At 39.7% G+C, this 14,556-nt stretch overlaps 2 protein-coding genes across 9 annotated transcripts in view; one reads left to right on the forward strand and one right to left on the reverse strand.

Annotated features, from left to right (window-relative positions):
• Positions 1–11,509, reverse strand: part of PRPF40A (pre-mRNA processing factor 40 homolog A) — a 59,577-nt gene extending 48,068 nt beyond the window's left edge. The window contains exons 1-3 of one of the 7 annotated variants that reach the window (XM_079924013.1): positions 10,221–10,726; positions 8,949–9,080; positions 7,463–7,542 (exon numbers count right to left, since the gene is read on the reverse strand). In XM_079924013.1, the coding sequence (XP_079780139.1) occupies positions 7,463–7,542; positions 8,949–9,080; positions 10,221–10,622 (614 nt within the window). In that variant the 5' untranslated portion in view covers positions 10,623–10,726. Of the gene's footprint in view, positions 1–7,462; positions 7,543–8,948; positions 9,081–10,220; positions 10,727–10,984; positions 11,021–11,491 lie in introns of those variants that run through there. The other 6 variants (XM_079924012.1, XM_079924011.1, XM_079924007.1 and 3 more) reach the window with 6 other exon arrangements.
• The window catches only part of ARL6IP6 (ARF like GTPase 6 interacting protein 6), a 46,859-nt gene continuing 43,539 nt past the window's right edge, over positions 11,237–14,556 (forward strand). Inside the window, exons 1-2 of one of the 2 annotated variants that reach the window (XM_079924015.1) lie at positions 11,237–12,025; positions 13,533–13,586. In XM_079924015.1, the coding sequence (XP_079780141.1) occupies positions 11,626–12,025; positions 13,533–13,586 (454 nt within the window). In that variant the 5' untranslated portion in view covers positions 11,237–11,625. The remainder of the gene's footprint in view (positions 12,026–13,532; positions 13,587–14,556) is intronic. The other variant, XM_079924014.1, reaches the window with a different exon arrangement.

The raw sequence follows: 14,556 nt of genomic DNA on the forward strand, positions 1-14,556 counted from the left end.
TGTAGAGCTTCATAAATTTCCATTTAAGCTACTTTGGCAAACATATTAAGTGCTGTAATTAAGCATTTCAGTTGTTAGGAGACAGAGAAAGAATGGTTATGGGTGAAAGACATATATGTGAGATGTAAGCTAAATTGCCTAAAATATTAAACATCTAAATTTAATGGACACTTTGGCACCTTTAAAAAGTAACTCAGATATACAACTTGATATGCTTTATTCAAAGTGGCCAACGATCTGTGTGATGTTTCTATTTCTCTCCTTTTAATGATAAAAGTTAAATCAAGAAGAATCTCTTGAAAATTCTAAGAATCACCCATTTGAAGAAAATTAAAAATGAGTAAAAACTAGGGAGCACCACAGAATCCGCTCAGTCATTCTTAGCATCCCAGTTTAGAAAATGTCTAATGTTAGATAAAAACAAGCATGATTCATTGATCACTCTAGATATTTGAATTATAAAAAAAGGTACAGTAATAAAAGTAATCCTATCAGTGCTACAGCAAATTAGTTATACAAAATGTAAATTAGCCCAATTTTATTAGGATATGAAAACAAAAGTGTACATCTTCATGTGGGCACCTCAAAAGTTCTTTTCTTCATAATTATTTCCTGAAGTTTTTCCTGCTGGAAAGAAATCACACAATCTAACCTATTTTTGTCTAAATATTAACTCTTGAATTTGGTTGATTTTTAAAAATCACTCTTGCTGCCAACCTGTAGCTACAAATTGATTACCTAAAAAGTTTGATTCTTGCCTTTATACTTGTTCCTTTTAAACGTGCTAAAGTCAATTCCACAAATACACTCTACAGAGGCTATTAACATTAAGCACACAGTATTTTAAAACAACTATTCCCTACACCACTAACTTACCTTATAAACAAATACATAAATGAATGCAAAAAATTAAGTTTTGAATAAACGCAAAAACTACATCTTTGAATGTAACTAAATATTCATTCAATTGGAAATAAATGGAAATACCTGTTTAAAGGCATGTCCTTAACAACCCAAAGTGGCTTAATTTTGGGACAATCATTTAACCTTACTTCCTCTTCATCTACAGTTATATATAAACTCAAAACATGTCATTTTCTTATATAAGAAACATTTAGATAAAAAATAGACATTATTTGCACAAACTGCTCCCACAGGGAGTAGAACCTTACCATTTAATAAATCAACTGCCAGTATTCAAAATTATTTAGTTTGCTAAATTCTCTCAACCTGGAGACTTTAGAATTCACTATAGTATACACTATTCCTTCAAATTCTAAGGAGGTGTAACATGGCATAATCTCATACTGCTATATAGGGAAGCAGCCTAGTACAGCTATTGAGTATACTCTGGATTCAGACTGCCAGAATTCCTACCCCAGTTGGCCACTCACCAGTTATGTGATCTTGGGCAACTTTACTTAACCCTCAATTTCCTCACCTGCAACATGGGGGAAAAAATAGTACTTATCTGATAGGACTGTTGTAGGGATTAAATGGAATGATACATGAATACACACAGGCACTTAGAACAGTGCTCAATAAATGAAAGCTGTTTTATTACCACTGCTCTCCTTCAACTCATGTAATGAAAGTATCTCTCATGTTGCCCCTTCTCTCATCTATTCCCTAGCTATCTGTTAGTTAGGCACTTTGGTTCTTTAAAAGCAGCTAGTAAATACTGTAAAACCATCACCTTCAGTAGGAATCAACACACGTAATGAGAAGTCAATCCCAGATTAAGGATCACATTTAGTGCTGGCTCTTCAAAGTCGCTTTACAATTCACTCAACTCTCTAGGCCTTCCTATTCCTATCTATAAACTGGACATCTATCTAGCCAATCCACTTTTCAGTCAGGAGGATCAAATTCAATAGGGTATATGAATCAGTTATATACAAACATCTGATAAAAATTATAATTCTAACACAGATTAGGTATCACAGTTCTATTCCCTGAAACCTTAAAAAACAAAACTATGTGAAAAAAAGGCAAGTAAATAGTTTAAATTATTTAGTCCACTGTCTCTTGCTAAACCCCAAACTTCTTAAATGAGGGTACAGAAAATATAAAAAGAAAATCACTGGGTGTTGATATGTGACACAAAAACTTAGAAAAGGAGCTGAATAAAAATGAATTGTATCACTTGAATTTTAAAAAGTTCTAAACATACTGTGGATACACACACAGATTGTGGTGTCTCAAGTCATATAGAATCAAAGATTTTATAAAACTTACTCTAAAAATCATCTAAACCTCCTTTTGGACATGAGCCCTCCAGAACGCAAGTACAGAGGAACACAAGACTATTACTATCTTCTTCCCCAATTCCTTTAAACTAGATTCAGTATTATATCTAGCTAAATCATTAAATATTTGTCCATATGAAAATTTTTAGCTCCTTCTCAATTGTGGGCACCTTTAGGACAAAGAGCATGTTTAATTTATGTAAGTATTACTCGTACAGAAGAGAGTTACATAGACATAGCAGAGACTCAAACACTTGTAGTAGACAACTTTATGACTAGCTCTTATTTCTGTATAAGGAAAGAGAGGGTAATTTTCTATTATATTCAACAAATATATGATCATAAATATGTAATGATCTTAAAAGTACTAAAAAAAATCATCTTTCAGAGAATTAACAACTTTCTTGATACCCAATGACCGAAGAAAGTATACCAAGCCCACGTTCTCAAACAGAAACTTAATGCTCATTCATTAATCAAAAGGTAATTTAAAAAGTCTTAACCCAAACAGATCAGGAGCTAATAAATAAGATTTGAGAATTTTGTTAAAAAAAAGTCTAAGATAAATGAGATGAAAATTTTGTTTAAAAAAAAAAATGAAAGCCTAAGATAAAGCAAACTGTATTTCAACTCAGTTCTCACTTGCTGGCATGTTTAGTCCTTTAAGAGACACGGCTAACAGCAACACTCAGATTTGGAGAAGATTCAGATTTCCACTTTGAGTGTAGTGCCCCAAGTAAGAAAGAAGCAGATAGAGGATTTTCTTTCAAGCCTGTCATACAAAATACCACATCTTTAGTAACCGCTAACTATACTTAACTTTTTTTAATAAGTAGAAGAAACATGATGACTTGACCAGGGAGAAAAAGAATACAAATATAAAAGATTCATCTCCACTAAATATTCGAATGTCTACAAGTATCGTGACAGTCAAATCAGCAGTTAAAAGATGAGAAAACAGTGTGGCCAGGCACCTGAGTGATACCTGTAAGTTCCCTGAGTGCATGATATATATATAGTGTTCACCTTTGTACTAATACACGGTCAAGAAGAGGCTTAAATGTCTATTGACGAAAATGGGCAAAGTCTATTGGCTAAATTGACCTGACAATGGAAATATGAAGATATGGAAATAGGAAATAAGAATGAAAGACTAATGACAACTTTAAATGAGACAGTGTATATCTACTCATTCCAACTTAGAAACCTTCACAACTTAGGCTAATTCTTTCTCTAGGTAAAAAAACAAACAAAAACTCAAGTGCATAGCTATGGATATAAGTAGATGCCAAATGTGCACTATCTACTGATATACCACTTGATAATGACTGGAAGTCATGTCATCAACATTTCTAACAAACCCAATCAAAAACCAACAGGTTAACCCATTGAGATCTTTTTTGGTTTTTTTTTGACCAGGCTGCGCAGCATGCAGGATCTTAGTTCCCCCACCAGGGATGGAACCCGTGCCCCCTGAGTGGTGTCTTAACCACTGGACTGCCAGGGAAGTCCCTTTTTTTTTCTTTCCTTTCTGATTTCACCATTAATGAATACATTTGTTGCACTCTACAACTCTATGAGCTGTTACATTTATGTGTGTTAATACTGATTTCCACATTGCCCTTTTATCCTGAAGAGCAGACTAAATGGGTAAGTGATCCCAATTCAGCTTTTCTCGCAAAATGTTAATTACAGGCAGTGTTAGTTCTATGCAATGTGCTAGACAAAGCAAAATAAACAGATAACAGGGGGGCAAGGGAGACTGTGGAAGTGGGGGAGAGGAAGATGGCCAACTAAAACCGAAAAATACTAAGTAAAAAGTTTTAAAAGGCTTCTGCAAGACTTCTTAGCATCTTTAGAAAATACTGCACCCTGCGAATCTCAAAGGGGTGGAGGGGTGCAGTTCATTCTTCCAAAGTGACATGGTCTTTTTACATCTCTTCAAGTAATCCCGATATACTCAGAAATACTACTCTAGTTGAAGTTTTTGAATAGATGAGTTCATATTTAAATGAGTTGCTATCTAAAGATAATGAAACTAAAACCTATCAAAATCTAACCATATACACAGCCCAAAAGTTATACCAACACAGTAGGTATGGGTCAATCTATGTTTTAAAATGCACTCACCTAGGTAATATAAATACATAAAGAAAGTTACCTAGATTCAACAATCTACGAGCAGATAAGCTAAAAAAAAAATCTTTTTCACTGGCTAATGTTCAATTCAATGGCAAGGACCCTATAACACCCAAAAGTGAGGATAACTCACAAGCAACAACAGCATAACAATTTATCAAGACAGTCAGATAAATCTAAGACACCAATCAATATATTGGATTTCTCTGGAAGGCCTATATTCCAAATCATCATTTCTCCCTAGGGTATGGAAAAATCTGGTAAAACTTAAAGAGATGATCACCAATGAAGTCATACAGACAGAAATACATTTGCCTGTAATTTAAAGTAAATGGAAGTTCTTTAGTTTTATTCACCAAACAAAAATTACTTATTTCATCTTAATTATCTTCCATTTTTGTCAAATTGAAAATCAACAGTAGAGACAGACCCTAAAAACAAGAATAAGTGGTAACAGTGTGAAGTCATAAGTAACCGCTGAAAAGTCACATGTAACACTGACTAACTTTCTGGCTTATATTGTAGGAAAGGGTATCTGCGTTTGTTTCATTCATTCAACAAGTAATTTACTGAGCACCCATGATGTGCCAAGAACTGTGCTCAGCACCTATAGACTTCTTAAAAGTTCAGAACACAGCCCCTGCCCCCTAAGAGCTTACAACTGTTGGAAAGGCAAAGCAAATAAACCATAATAAAACAAAACAAGTGCTAAAATAAGTGAAATAGTAAGAGTTATGGGCGGATTACGTAGGATTTTATTTTAATAATCTGAAGGGGAGGTATATGCTGGGAAAATTTATTGTTGAGGACCTCTTGGAGAAGGCAGGACTTGAAATGGCAGAATTTAGGTAAATAAAGGAAAGCTCATGGTAGTAGAGAGCTGGGGGGCAGGAGAGCAAGAAAAACAGCACAACCTTGGTCATGAACTAATATAGTTACTCAAAATACCATGAAAAGACCAGCCCGCGTTCATATTAGGGAATGTGAAGACATGCAGCTGAGAATCGTGCTCTGAATTATATACTATGGGAGATAACTGAAAGTTAAATTGTGGAAAGTAGACATTACGCTATAGGCACAGAAAAACAGTGGAAGTTCTACGGCAAGGAGATAACTCATTGAAATCTAAAAAGAGTTTTTTGGGGGACAAGCTTGAAGCAAGAAAACCAGCTTAAAAGTTGTAAAGAGTATCTTAGGCATGACAGTGTAATGACTTAAGCTCAGATAGCAGCAGGAACAGAAATAAGGTCTATAAAAACCCGCCTTACTCAGTAGGAGAACATGAAAATCTGACTTATTTTTAAAGAGCAATTATTCATTTATCAGTTTATTGAACAAAGGCAACAAGAAAAAAATAATGAATAATTAGAATTAGGGGGGCATTACTAAAAGAATTTCCTATTTTTACTTGCATATCAACCCATAAAATCTTATACATATCACCTATCCTCATCAAATGATCTAAACTGAATCATAGGTTATTAGAGCTGAAAGGGACCTTAATTCTTTTACTTTACTCTTCTCATTAAAAGAAGAGGAAAATTAAGAATTAAAGAAAGAAGACAAAGTCAGGCAGAAAGACTCTCTTGGGCTTAAGTGAAGGCCAAATTGCCTGTGATAAGGATGGTTATGCTGTAGAAAAGACAACAAAAGAATAAGACGTGAAAATATTTTAAAGCAAAACATTATTTACAATACACATAGAGAAAGAGGACAGCTTCATACATAATTATATCTTAATACAAATCTCTACTGCCACCAAGCAGGAAAATTATTTTATCATTAACATTTGTAAACTTGTAAGGTCCCTTCCAACTGTAAGATCCTATAACTCTGTAAAAGTAGAAGCACAACTTTCCCATCTGAAGTTAATGTACAATAAGAAAGGCAAGTTTAACCTACAGGATAAACTTGAAAGAATATTATTAAGACCTATTTGATAATTTCCAAATATCTATTACTACTAATAGATTCATCCTAAATTCTAAAAAGACATTCTAGGTTATCTCCTGAACTAAAACAAACATGCTACTCCTCTAATCTAAATCATCTGCTGCATTTCAAAAAGTACAAACTCTGGTTTCTGTAGACTGTTATGTCCAGTCTGCATATTATTTTACAAACAAGTTTTAAAATTTCATGTCATGTTCAGTAACATCCCAAAGACCACAATCACTTAGCAAGTAAGACTGCCACCAATTTTAGTCCTCAGCTGGTCCCAGAATGAGATCTTAATGCGAACTAGGCAATATACATGAAGGTTCCATAACCTTCAATTGCAAAGTCTAAAGAATTTGTGAATTAACTATTTAAAATTTGATGACAGAACCCTACCAACTTTGTGTCACTGCAGTGAGCTATATAGGCATCCTGCTTCTTCTCATTATCTTCTGATCACTTACGGCTCACTTATACTTCTGAGGGCGGGTAGACAGAAGACATGATGCAGAAAAAAGGATCAAGTTTGCGAATTATCAACTTTTATTTTAAGGTAGCTGTTTATAGGGCTTTAAATTAGATTTCTGAATACATGACTGTTTATATTATCCATGCCCTCCGACTCTGTTATCAAAGCTAAAACAAGAATTTGTTTTACCAAGACTTGGGCCCCATATTTGTTAGATATCAAGAGGAAAAAAAGGAATAATCTAAGGGAAAAAAAATGGGTATTCTCTTGAGTTCCTCAGAGCTGGGTTCTTAAGTCATTCAATCGTTATCCTAACAGGAGCCAACAGAGAGAGACTTCTGAACATCTAAACAGTCAGGTACGCTTAAAGGCACATGGCATATACTGGTCTAGGAAAGAAGTAGAAGAAAACCACAAGGTAAAATTCAGAGTATTTGAATGGATGTGTACCAAGTAGCAAATAACCTTACTAGGAAGATGGTCACTACAGAGCTAAAGAGAAAGGGCCATAGAGCAAACTGTGACCAGCTTATGTCAATGAGATACATGAGTACTTAAAAAATAAAATCTGCATTTTACTCAAAATGACTAGCTGGTATCTTGGTTTTGGTAGTGCAACAGCACCAATACAGCAAGGGCAAGCAGGTCAATCCCTTGCAAAACTTACCTTGATTGGCCCAATGGAAACAGAAGGCCCCAGAAAAGAGAGAAGCATCTGGCAGTAGCAAATTGTTTTATTTTATCTTTCTGTGGAAAGAAACTAATTTTAAATAAGAACCAGAGCATTTAAAGAATAAATATTTTTTAAAGCTCATTATCTAGTTAGAGCAGCTCTACTGAGAAAACAAGAAGAGCTCCTTGCTGCTTAGAGATGGAAAGAAACAGAAGAGGAATCAGAGTTGTTTCTCCATCACCTAGGGAGTTTTAAAACTTGTGCTATCCTAGAGTAACAGAATAAATAGTTCTTTTATTTAAAGAACTCCTACAGGCAGAATCTTTTGGGCCTGGTGCCTCTGAATAAAGCTTTTTATACAAAATTAAGGGCTATACTCTTAAATACCTTAAATAAAAAAGAAGAAAACCACTTGACATTAAGCCCTTCTATTCTTAAGAAAAAAAAAACAAAAAAACATACACACAGAGCGAGCTCCTTTCTCCACTACAATTTCACCAATAATTCAAACCATCAAGGCTTAAATGATTATCAAAGCAAATGATGCCCCCAACTGGCAGAAAGATCATACCTAATTGACTGGCTTTCCAAAATATTTTGTTACCCTAAATATTTGATGATTTATTGAAACACTAAATGGAAAGAACCCAGCCACCAAAGAATATGTGTATTATAGAACCTAACAGGGGGCATAAAATTATTTACGGTAACTGAACCTGTTACCTTTCTTGGATGCTTTTCTAGGAATTAAGTTCTATTGAACTCATTGAGTCAGCATTAAAACCGTTTGGTCCAAATCACTCCCACAAAATGTTTACAATTTATGCTGGAGATGGAAGGGACAGCTCAAAAGCAGAAGTGCAGAAGCAAAAATCATTTTAAAAAAACAAAATAGTATAAGTGGAAAATAAACTACCTATTTGGCACCGTCCTATGAAGAACCAAATCAGAGTAGAACCTTCCCACCTCCACCCCCATTGCGCGCACGCGCACACGCGCGCGCGCGCGCACACACACACACACACACACACACACACACACACACACCAGGAAGCTTTTTCAGGAATAAAATTAATCCTAAGCCAAAGGCCTAAACAACTGCTGTTTTCAGATTCTATGCATGTACAAGGTCCACCAACAAAAATTATATTGACATAGCATATTTACTTCAATTGACATACTTGGGGGGAAAGTCATTAAACTAAAAAGCCTACATGTACTTTGCTACTTTTAAATTTAAAAAAACAAACAAAAACAACTCAATTTTGTTGCTGTAGAAAGTAAATCTCTTATACAGATTTTTCATTACACTCAAAATTTGGTTACTGTCATGATTATACAACATTTCACTTAAAAACATTATTCTGGCATAAACTGAAACTTAAACAGCTGTAAGTATTGACCCAGATTTTGAAATTCTTTGACACAAGAATACCATGGGCAAAAGTAAACAAAGAAATACAAAACAAAACATTCTTACTTGTCCCATTGGTGGTCCTCCCATTGGGGGCATCATTTGCGGCATCATTCCATGAGGTACAGGAGGCATGTTCGCTCTCTGACCCATAGGATGCATTCCCATTGGGGCATAATGCATGCCAGGGTGCCCCATCTGAAAAAGAGGGACAATTTAAAAATTAGTAAGTACCAATAAATGCTTCTCAAAAATCTGATTTCTACAAATCAGTTATATGCATGACATAATATCTGGCTAATGTGTGATTCAATTACTGAGTTAGTTTATACTTTCTTGTCTTAAATAAAATGTACAACACCAGTATTTATGAGGTTGCACCTGACCAAATTTCAGAACAAAATGGAAAACATTAAAATCATCACTGGACACCTAATTCGTAGTTGTTGCTGTTTTAAGTATGCTGATTTAATCAGTTACCAACTGGTTTGCTAAACTGGGAGGAAATGCATGTGAAGGCCAACTTAACTGTTATGGTGAAAACCACAACTTTGTCCTACTTCACACAGATATCAGCTAGTCAACTATTTTTATTTTATAACTTCATTTATTCTTAAATTCATGTCTAAGATGATTTTAAGCTTTAAAACGCTGAATTTACCCAATTAACTCAGATGAGGGCTGGTCTTACACAAAACAAACAGTATTGGATACCCGGGGACACTTCCCTCCTAACAAGCAAACATATTATTTCCTAAGAGAATCTCTAACACAGCTAAAATTACTCCTGCAAAAAACAAAACAAAACAAAAAACCCAAAGAATGAGGTCTGTCACTCACGGACACTAAATGCAAACAACTAATTCATCCATCTTAACGCGCTTTTATAAGACAACTACTTTCTTTACTTGTGTGTCCATTGTTACAGGTCTTAAAAGCAGGAAATTATCTCCTGCCAATTCTCCCAGCTGTCCCCCCGCTGCAGACAACACTACTACTAGTGAAGAAATTCTGGCAGCCTCTATTAAAGTCTACCGAAGAAAGTCTCTGCCTTCCCCCCGCCTGCTTAATCGGGCCTACCTCTCCAAAACGCTCACCCCGCCTAGGGCCCAGCACCTCCACCGCGCATCTGCCTAGGCCAAACCCACTGGGAACTTCCACGGTCCCACTTCCTTTCCTTTGTGCATCCCCGCCCTCCCATTTCTCTCCCTCGGAACATATCCCACCATCTCGAGCTCTTCCTTCGTCCACTCTCATCTTCTCCTCCTGGAGAAAGCTTCCTGTCTCTGACTCCGTTTTTCATTGTGCCGCTTTCCCCCTGCCCCACCGATCCCTTACCGAGGGCCGTCTCCTCAGGAAGCCGTCAGCAGAGACCCAAGAGCTGGAGCAGAGGCTTGAGCCGGACAATCTCCGCTCCCCGTCCCCGGGACCCCGCGAGGGAGGATGGCTCTCCATTTCACTCACCATGAGGCCTCCACGCTCGGCTCCCGTCCCCGGCCTCATCGTCGGACTCAGACTGCTCCGCCGGCGGCCACTGCCGCTACACATACCAACAAGAAGCGATCTGAGTGGCTGGCGCCCACTGGGGCTAAAGGTTAAAGGCTGCCCTGCGCTACGGGGCGGGATCAGCGGGGCCAATAAGCTGACAGGCTTCCCCGCTGTCCAATCAGACTGCGCTGCCGACACGCAGCTCTTCGACGATTCGCCCCCAGCCTCAGCCTCACTCGGCGTCGCCTGCATGGAGGGGGGAATAGGGGGACGGAGGAAGTTTCTGCGCCGACTCCTCTGCCGGGAAAACTCCACCAACTTCCCCCGGGGAAGGGAAGACAACTGTATCCCAGTTTCCCGAGCTTAGACAGCCTCACCCCGTAGGGGGTGGGGCAGTGGGGGCCTGCCACCTTCACCCCCCGCCCGAGTCACGTACGCCCCGCAAACCTGAGGCCGCCGGGGGTGGGGTAGGGTGGGGTGGGGGTGGAGTAAGCAGCTTCTAGCGTTAGCGGTGGCCGGGGCTGGATGCGCGCGCGCGGGGCTCGAGGTGGAGGGAGGGGGCGGGGAAGGCGAGAGGAGGGGTCGTGAGGAGCGGGTTCGAGCTCTGTACGCACCAGCTGGCGAGCGCGCGCCGGGGTGGGGGGAGGAGGCGTGCCGAGCGGTGTGGAGGGAAGTTGTGGTAGGGGCGGGGAGAACAATGCGACAGGGAAGGAGGAAAGGGCAGTTAAGGGAGGCGAGGGCGTGGCGAGCTGAGCTGCCGTTAATGAGGGAAGCCGGGGCTAGTGCAGGCGTAGAGGGGAAGAAGAGAGAAAGCAAATAGGTTCGGGAATGTGTATTAGAGCGGCATGGGCGGGCGCTAGGACCGAGCGTCGGGGAGGTGCGGCTTTGGGGCTGCCGGGGCGCGAGCTTGCATGGAGGTGACGCGGCGGCGGCGGCGGAGCTCGCTGGCCCGGACTAAGCACTGCAGGGAGAGGACACTCGGCTGCCTTGGGCCTCGGCTTGTCTCTCTCCGCGCACTTCACTGCGCCCCTTCCTTCGTACTACTTGAGGGTCATGCTCTGGTCCGGGGGCGCCCAGCCTTTTCTCGGGCCCCACGGCACTTTCCTCGCCCAGCCACGCACCCTTGTGCACCCCTGCGCGCCGGGGCCAGGTGGTGGAGGCCGTGGAGGGCCTGGCCGTTGATTGGCTGTTGCGACCGCGGGGCGGGGCAGGTGGGCGACGCCTGACCTCTGCGGACCTAACTGTCTTTCCCGCCATGTCGTTCGTGGAGAGTGGGAGGCGCCCAGCCCCTTCTCGCCGCCGTCTAGGCACTGCTGTCCCGTTTGATCAACCGGCGTTTTCCGCTTTCACTCAGGGAGACAGCTGGGGTGAGGGTGAAGTCGACGAGGAGGAGGGATGCAACCGAGTGGCCCGTGACCTGCGGGCGGAGTTCTCGGCCAGGGCGTCATCGGAACCTAGAAAGGACTCGCTACTCCGGCCAGATGGGGACGGGTCTCCCGCCCTGCCCGATAAACGCAATGGTATTTTCTCGGCGGATGCAGGCGGCAGAGCCCAAGCCCGGCGCTGGCCGGTTCAGGTCCTCTCAGTTCTCTGTTCGCTGCTGTTTGCCATCCTCCTCGCCTTCCTTCTCGCTATCACCTACCTGATCGTAAAAGGTACGGAATGAAGCCCAGGCCTTGAAAGTGTGTCCAGAGTTTACTTTAGTTGAGCCTGGACGTGGCTCTCCCCTTCGTCGCCCTCGCTCCGTCAAAGGCCGGCAAGCTGGTAGCCGCTTTCATCCAGAGTCCGCGTCCGCACCTTTCTTTGATCTTCTCCCTTGTCTTCTCTTTCCTTAAAGGTAGAGGACTTTGGTCCGTGATCAGGAGACCCATTTTAAGAAAGGGTCTTGATAAGTGGGTAGTCTTGAAAAAAAATATCTTAAAGTCGGTGAACACTTGCGGTAAAATATTGGCAAAATCAAGCAAAATGCATAACAACCGTCATTAAAGGAACGGTGCAAAGTGTAAATATTAGGTTATACACGTTCAAAGAGTTTAATCCACAAATGGTTAAAGATGTACAATCCACTGATTCCTCTGTACACGTTGAATTGCTGAAGGACAAGGATTTCCATCCCAACCCAAATTTATACTTGCATAGGTAAAATAGACCCTCTTGGGTTTTGAATTAGGTTTGCAACCCAGTGTAGTGGTGAAGTTCTGTTGCAGGAGCAAGATAGTAGGTTCTTTCTCTGATTAATGGTGTTATTTTCCGTGTCTTAAGTTGAAATATTGGCCAGGTTGGAATAGAAAGAGATGTACCTTGAAAGGTTTTCCAAAGCTTATACAGATGTATTATGTGGTTGGATATTTTATGTTGCAGTGGAAAGAGTCAGACGTCAGTTTAAAGTTCAGTTCTCAGTGGTGTGTGACTTTGGTTAAGTTACTGAAAAAGAAAAATTAAAACAAGAAAAAATACCTTAGTTTGTTGTATGAAAAGCACCCAACACATTGCCACTCAAGTATTTTACTTCACTAAGTAGAATTAAATCTATTTAATTCCAGTTTTTACTTTTCCTCATTGCTTCCAAGCCCCTAGTGGGGTGTAGATGGCATCTAACACTTTACCATGCTTGATTTTCATGCACAAGACAGATTGGCAAGTTAATATGAGAATTTTACCTCTTCAAACAATGATACTGGGTGTAAATTGTCAATGTTAAATATGGGTGCCAATGTTTCTTTCCTCTATCACTTCCCTCCCCCATTTTTTCAAAGCAGCTCAGAGTTTTGTCTTGTAGGTAGTTTAATTCTTTTGCTCTGAAAGATTGCCTTTGTTCATAAAGTCACAAAACCTGATAAGTTGAAGTACATTGCAGGACACATTGAGCTGTGCTTATTTTGGAGGGTAGAGAAAGGAGCTGAACTCAAAACCTAGTAATTCGCATTACATAAAATGTCTAGGGAATAAAAATTCCCATTTTATATACATGGCAGTTGACTCATAAAGACATCTTATTTGCTTACTGAAGGTCACTTAGCTAGTAAATGGAATCAGAATTTGAACCCAGTTGTTTTGGGCTCCAGAGTGCTTTCCACAACTCCACAATGTCTTTCTGGCCTTTGAGCTACTTTTCAAATTATAAAACTGTCTTTTTTACCCAAGCCCTTTTTGTACTTACAGAGTTACATGCTGAAAATTTGAAGAATGAAGATGATGTACACACTGGACTGTTAGGTATGGACTTTATTGTCACTTAATTTGATTTTTGAGCTCACTTTTGTTTTTCTAGATTATGCTTAAACTATGCAGAATTTTGGTTAAATACTTAATATATTCCCTGTGCAGTTTGGTTTTACTCTTTTTCACTTGCATTTGTGTGTGGTAACTTTTATTAGATTTTCTTTTTACATGTGTATGGGGGTATCTCCGTGTGTATATGTATGTATACCAGACATACTAGGAATACATTTTGAATACAACTGTATGTAACAAAGACTCAGAGAATACTTAACGTTTCTTAGTTACCTTTTGGAAAAGTCTCTCTACACTTCTTCTCAGGAATTAAAAACAAACAAAAAAACCTTACCTCACAAACTTAACAAAGATAACATCTTAAGCAGACCTCATGAGAAGTTTAAGTTCAGATCCCCTTATAAGCAGCTTGGTTTTTCAAAAAATATGAAAAGCATTGGGCATACTTACACAGGTTAATCATGACTAGGAAAGAGTCAACCTGAGTTTCTATAGTATGTCTGTAGAATGCTGCAGTTTACAGGTTTGTAGTGAAAAATTCAGTTGTTATTTATCTTTATTTCTCTCTGCGCCAAAATGATTGTGAAGACTTCAGAACTTGACCTGTCTGGCATGTTTTGCTCCTGTTTGCTGTAATTTCTTTGGCTGACCACTCTGAATTAGGGTGGGGCGGGTGGGAAATGGTTGCCCTCCTAGGCCACATGTTGCTCCCTCCTCCAATCTTAGCTAACCTATTTAAACTGCCTCCTCAAGGCTAAAGTCCTCATGGTGATACAAGGTATAGTTCACCTGATTTTGCAGAAGGGGAACCTTTATCTTCAGATTACAAACAACGTAGTTTGCTTGTCCCATGAAAACTTGTCTATGCTTGTCTCAACTTCTTGCATGAGAAAACTGTAAGGAACGGCACCAAGAAACGGAGGAGAGCTTAATTAAGCAAGCTTTATTTGGG

Source organism: Stenella coeruleoalba (assembly GCF_951394435.1).
Source record: "Stenella coeruleoalba genome assembly, chromosome: 6".
In the NCBI taxonomy this organism is placed as follows: domain Eukaryota; kingdom Metazoa; phylum Chordata; class Mammalia; order Artiodactyla; family Delphinidae; genus Stenella; species Stenella coeruleoalba.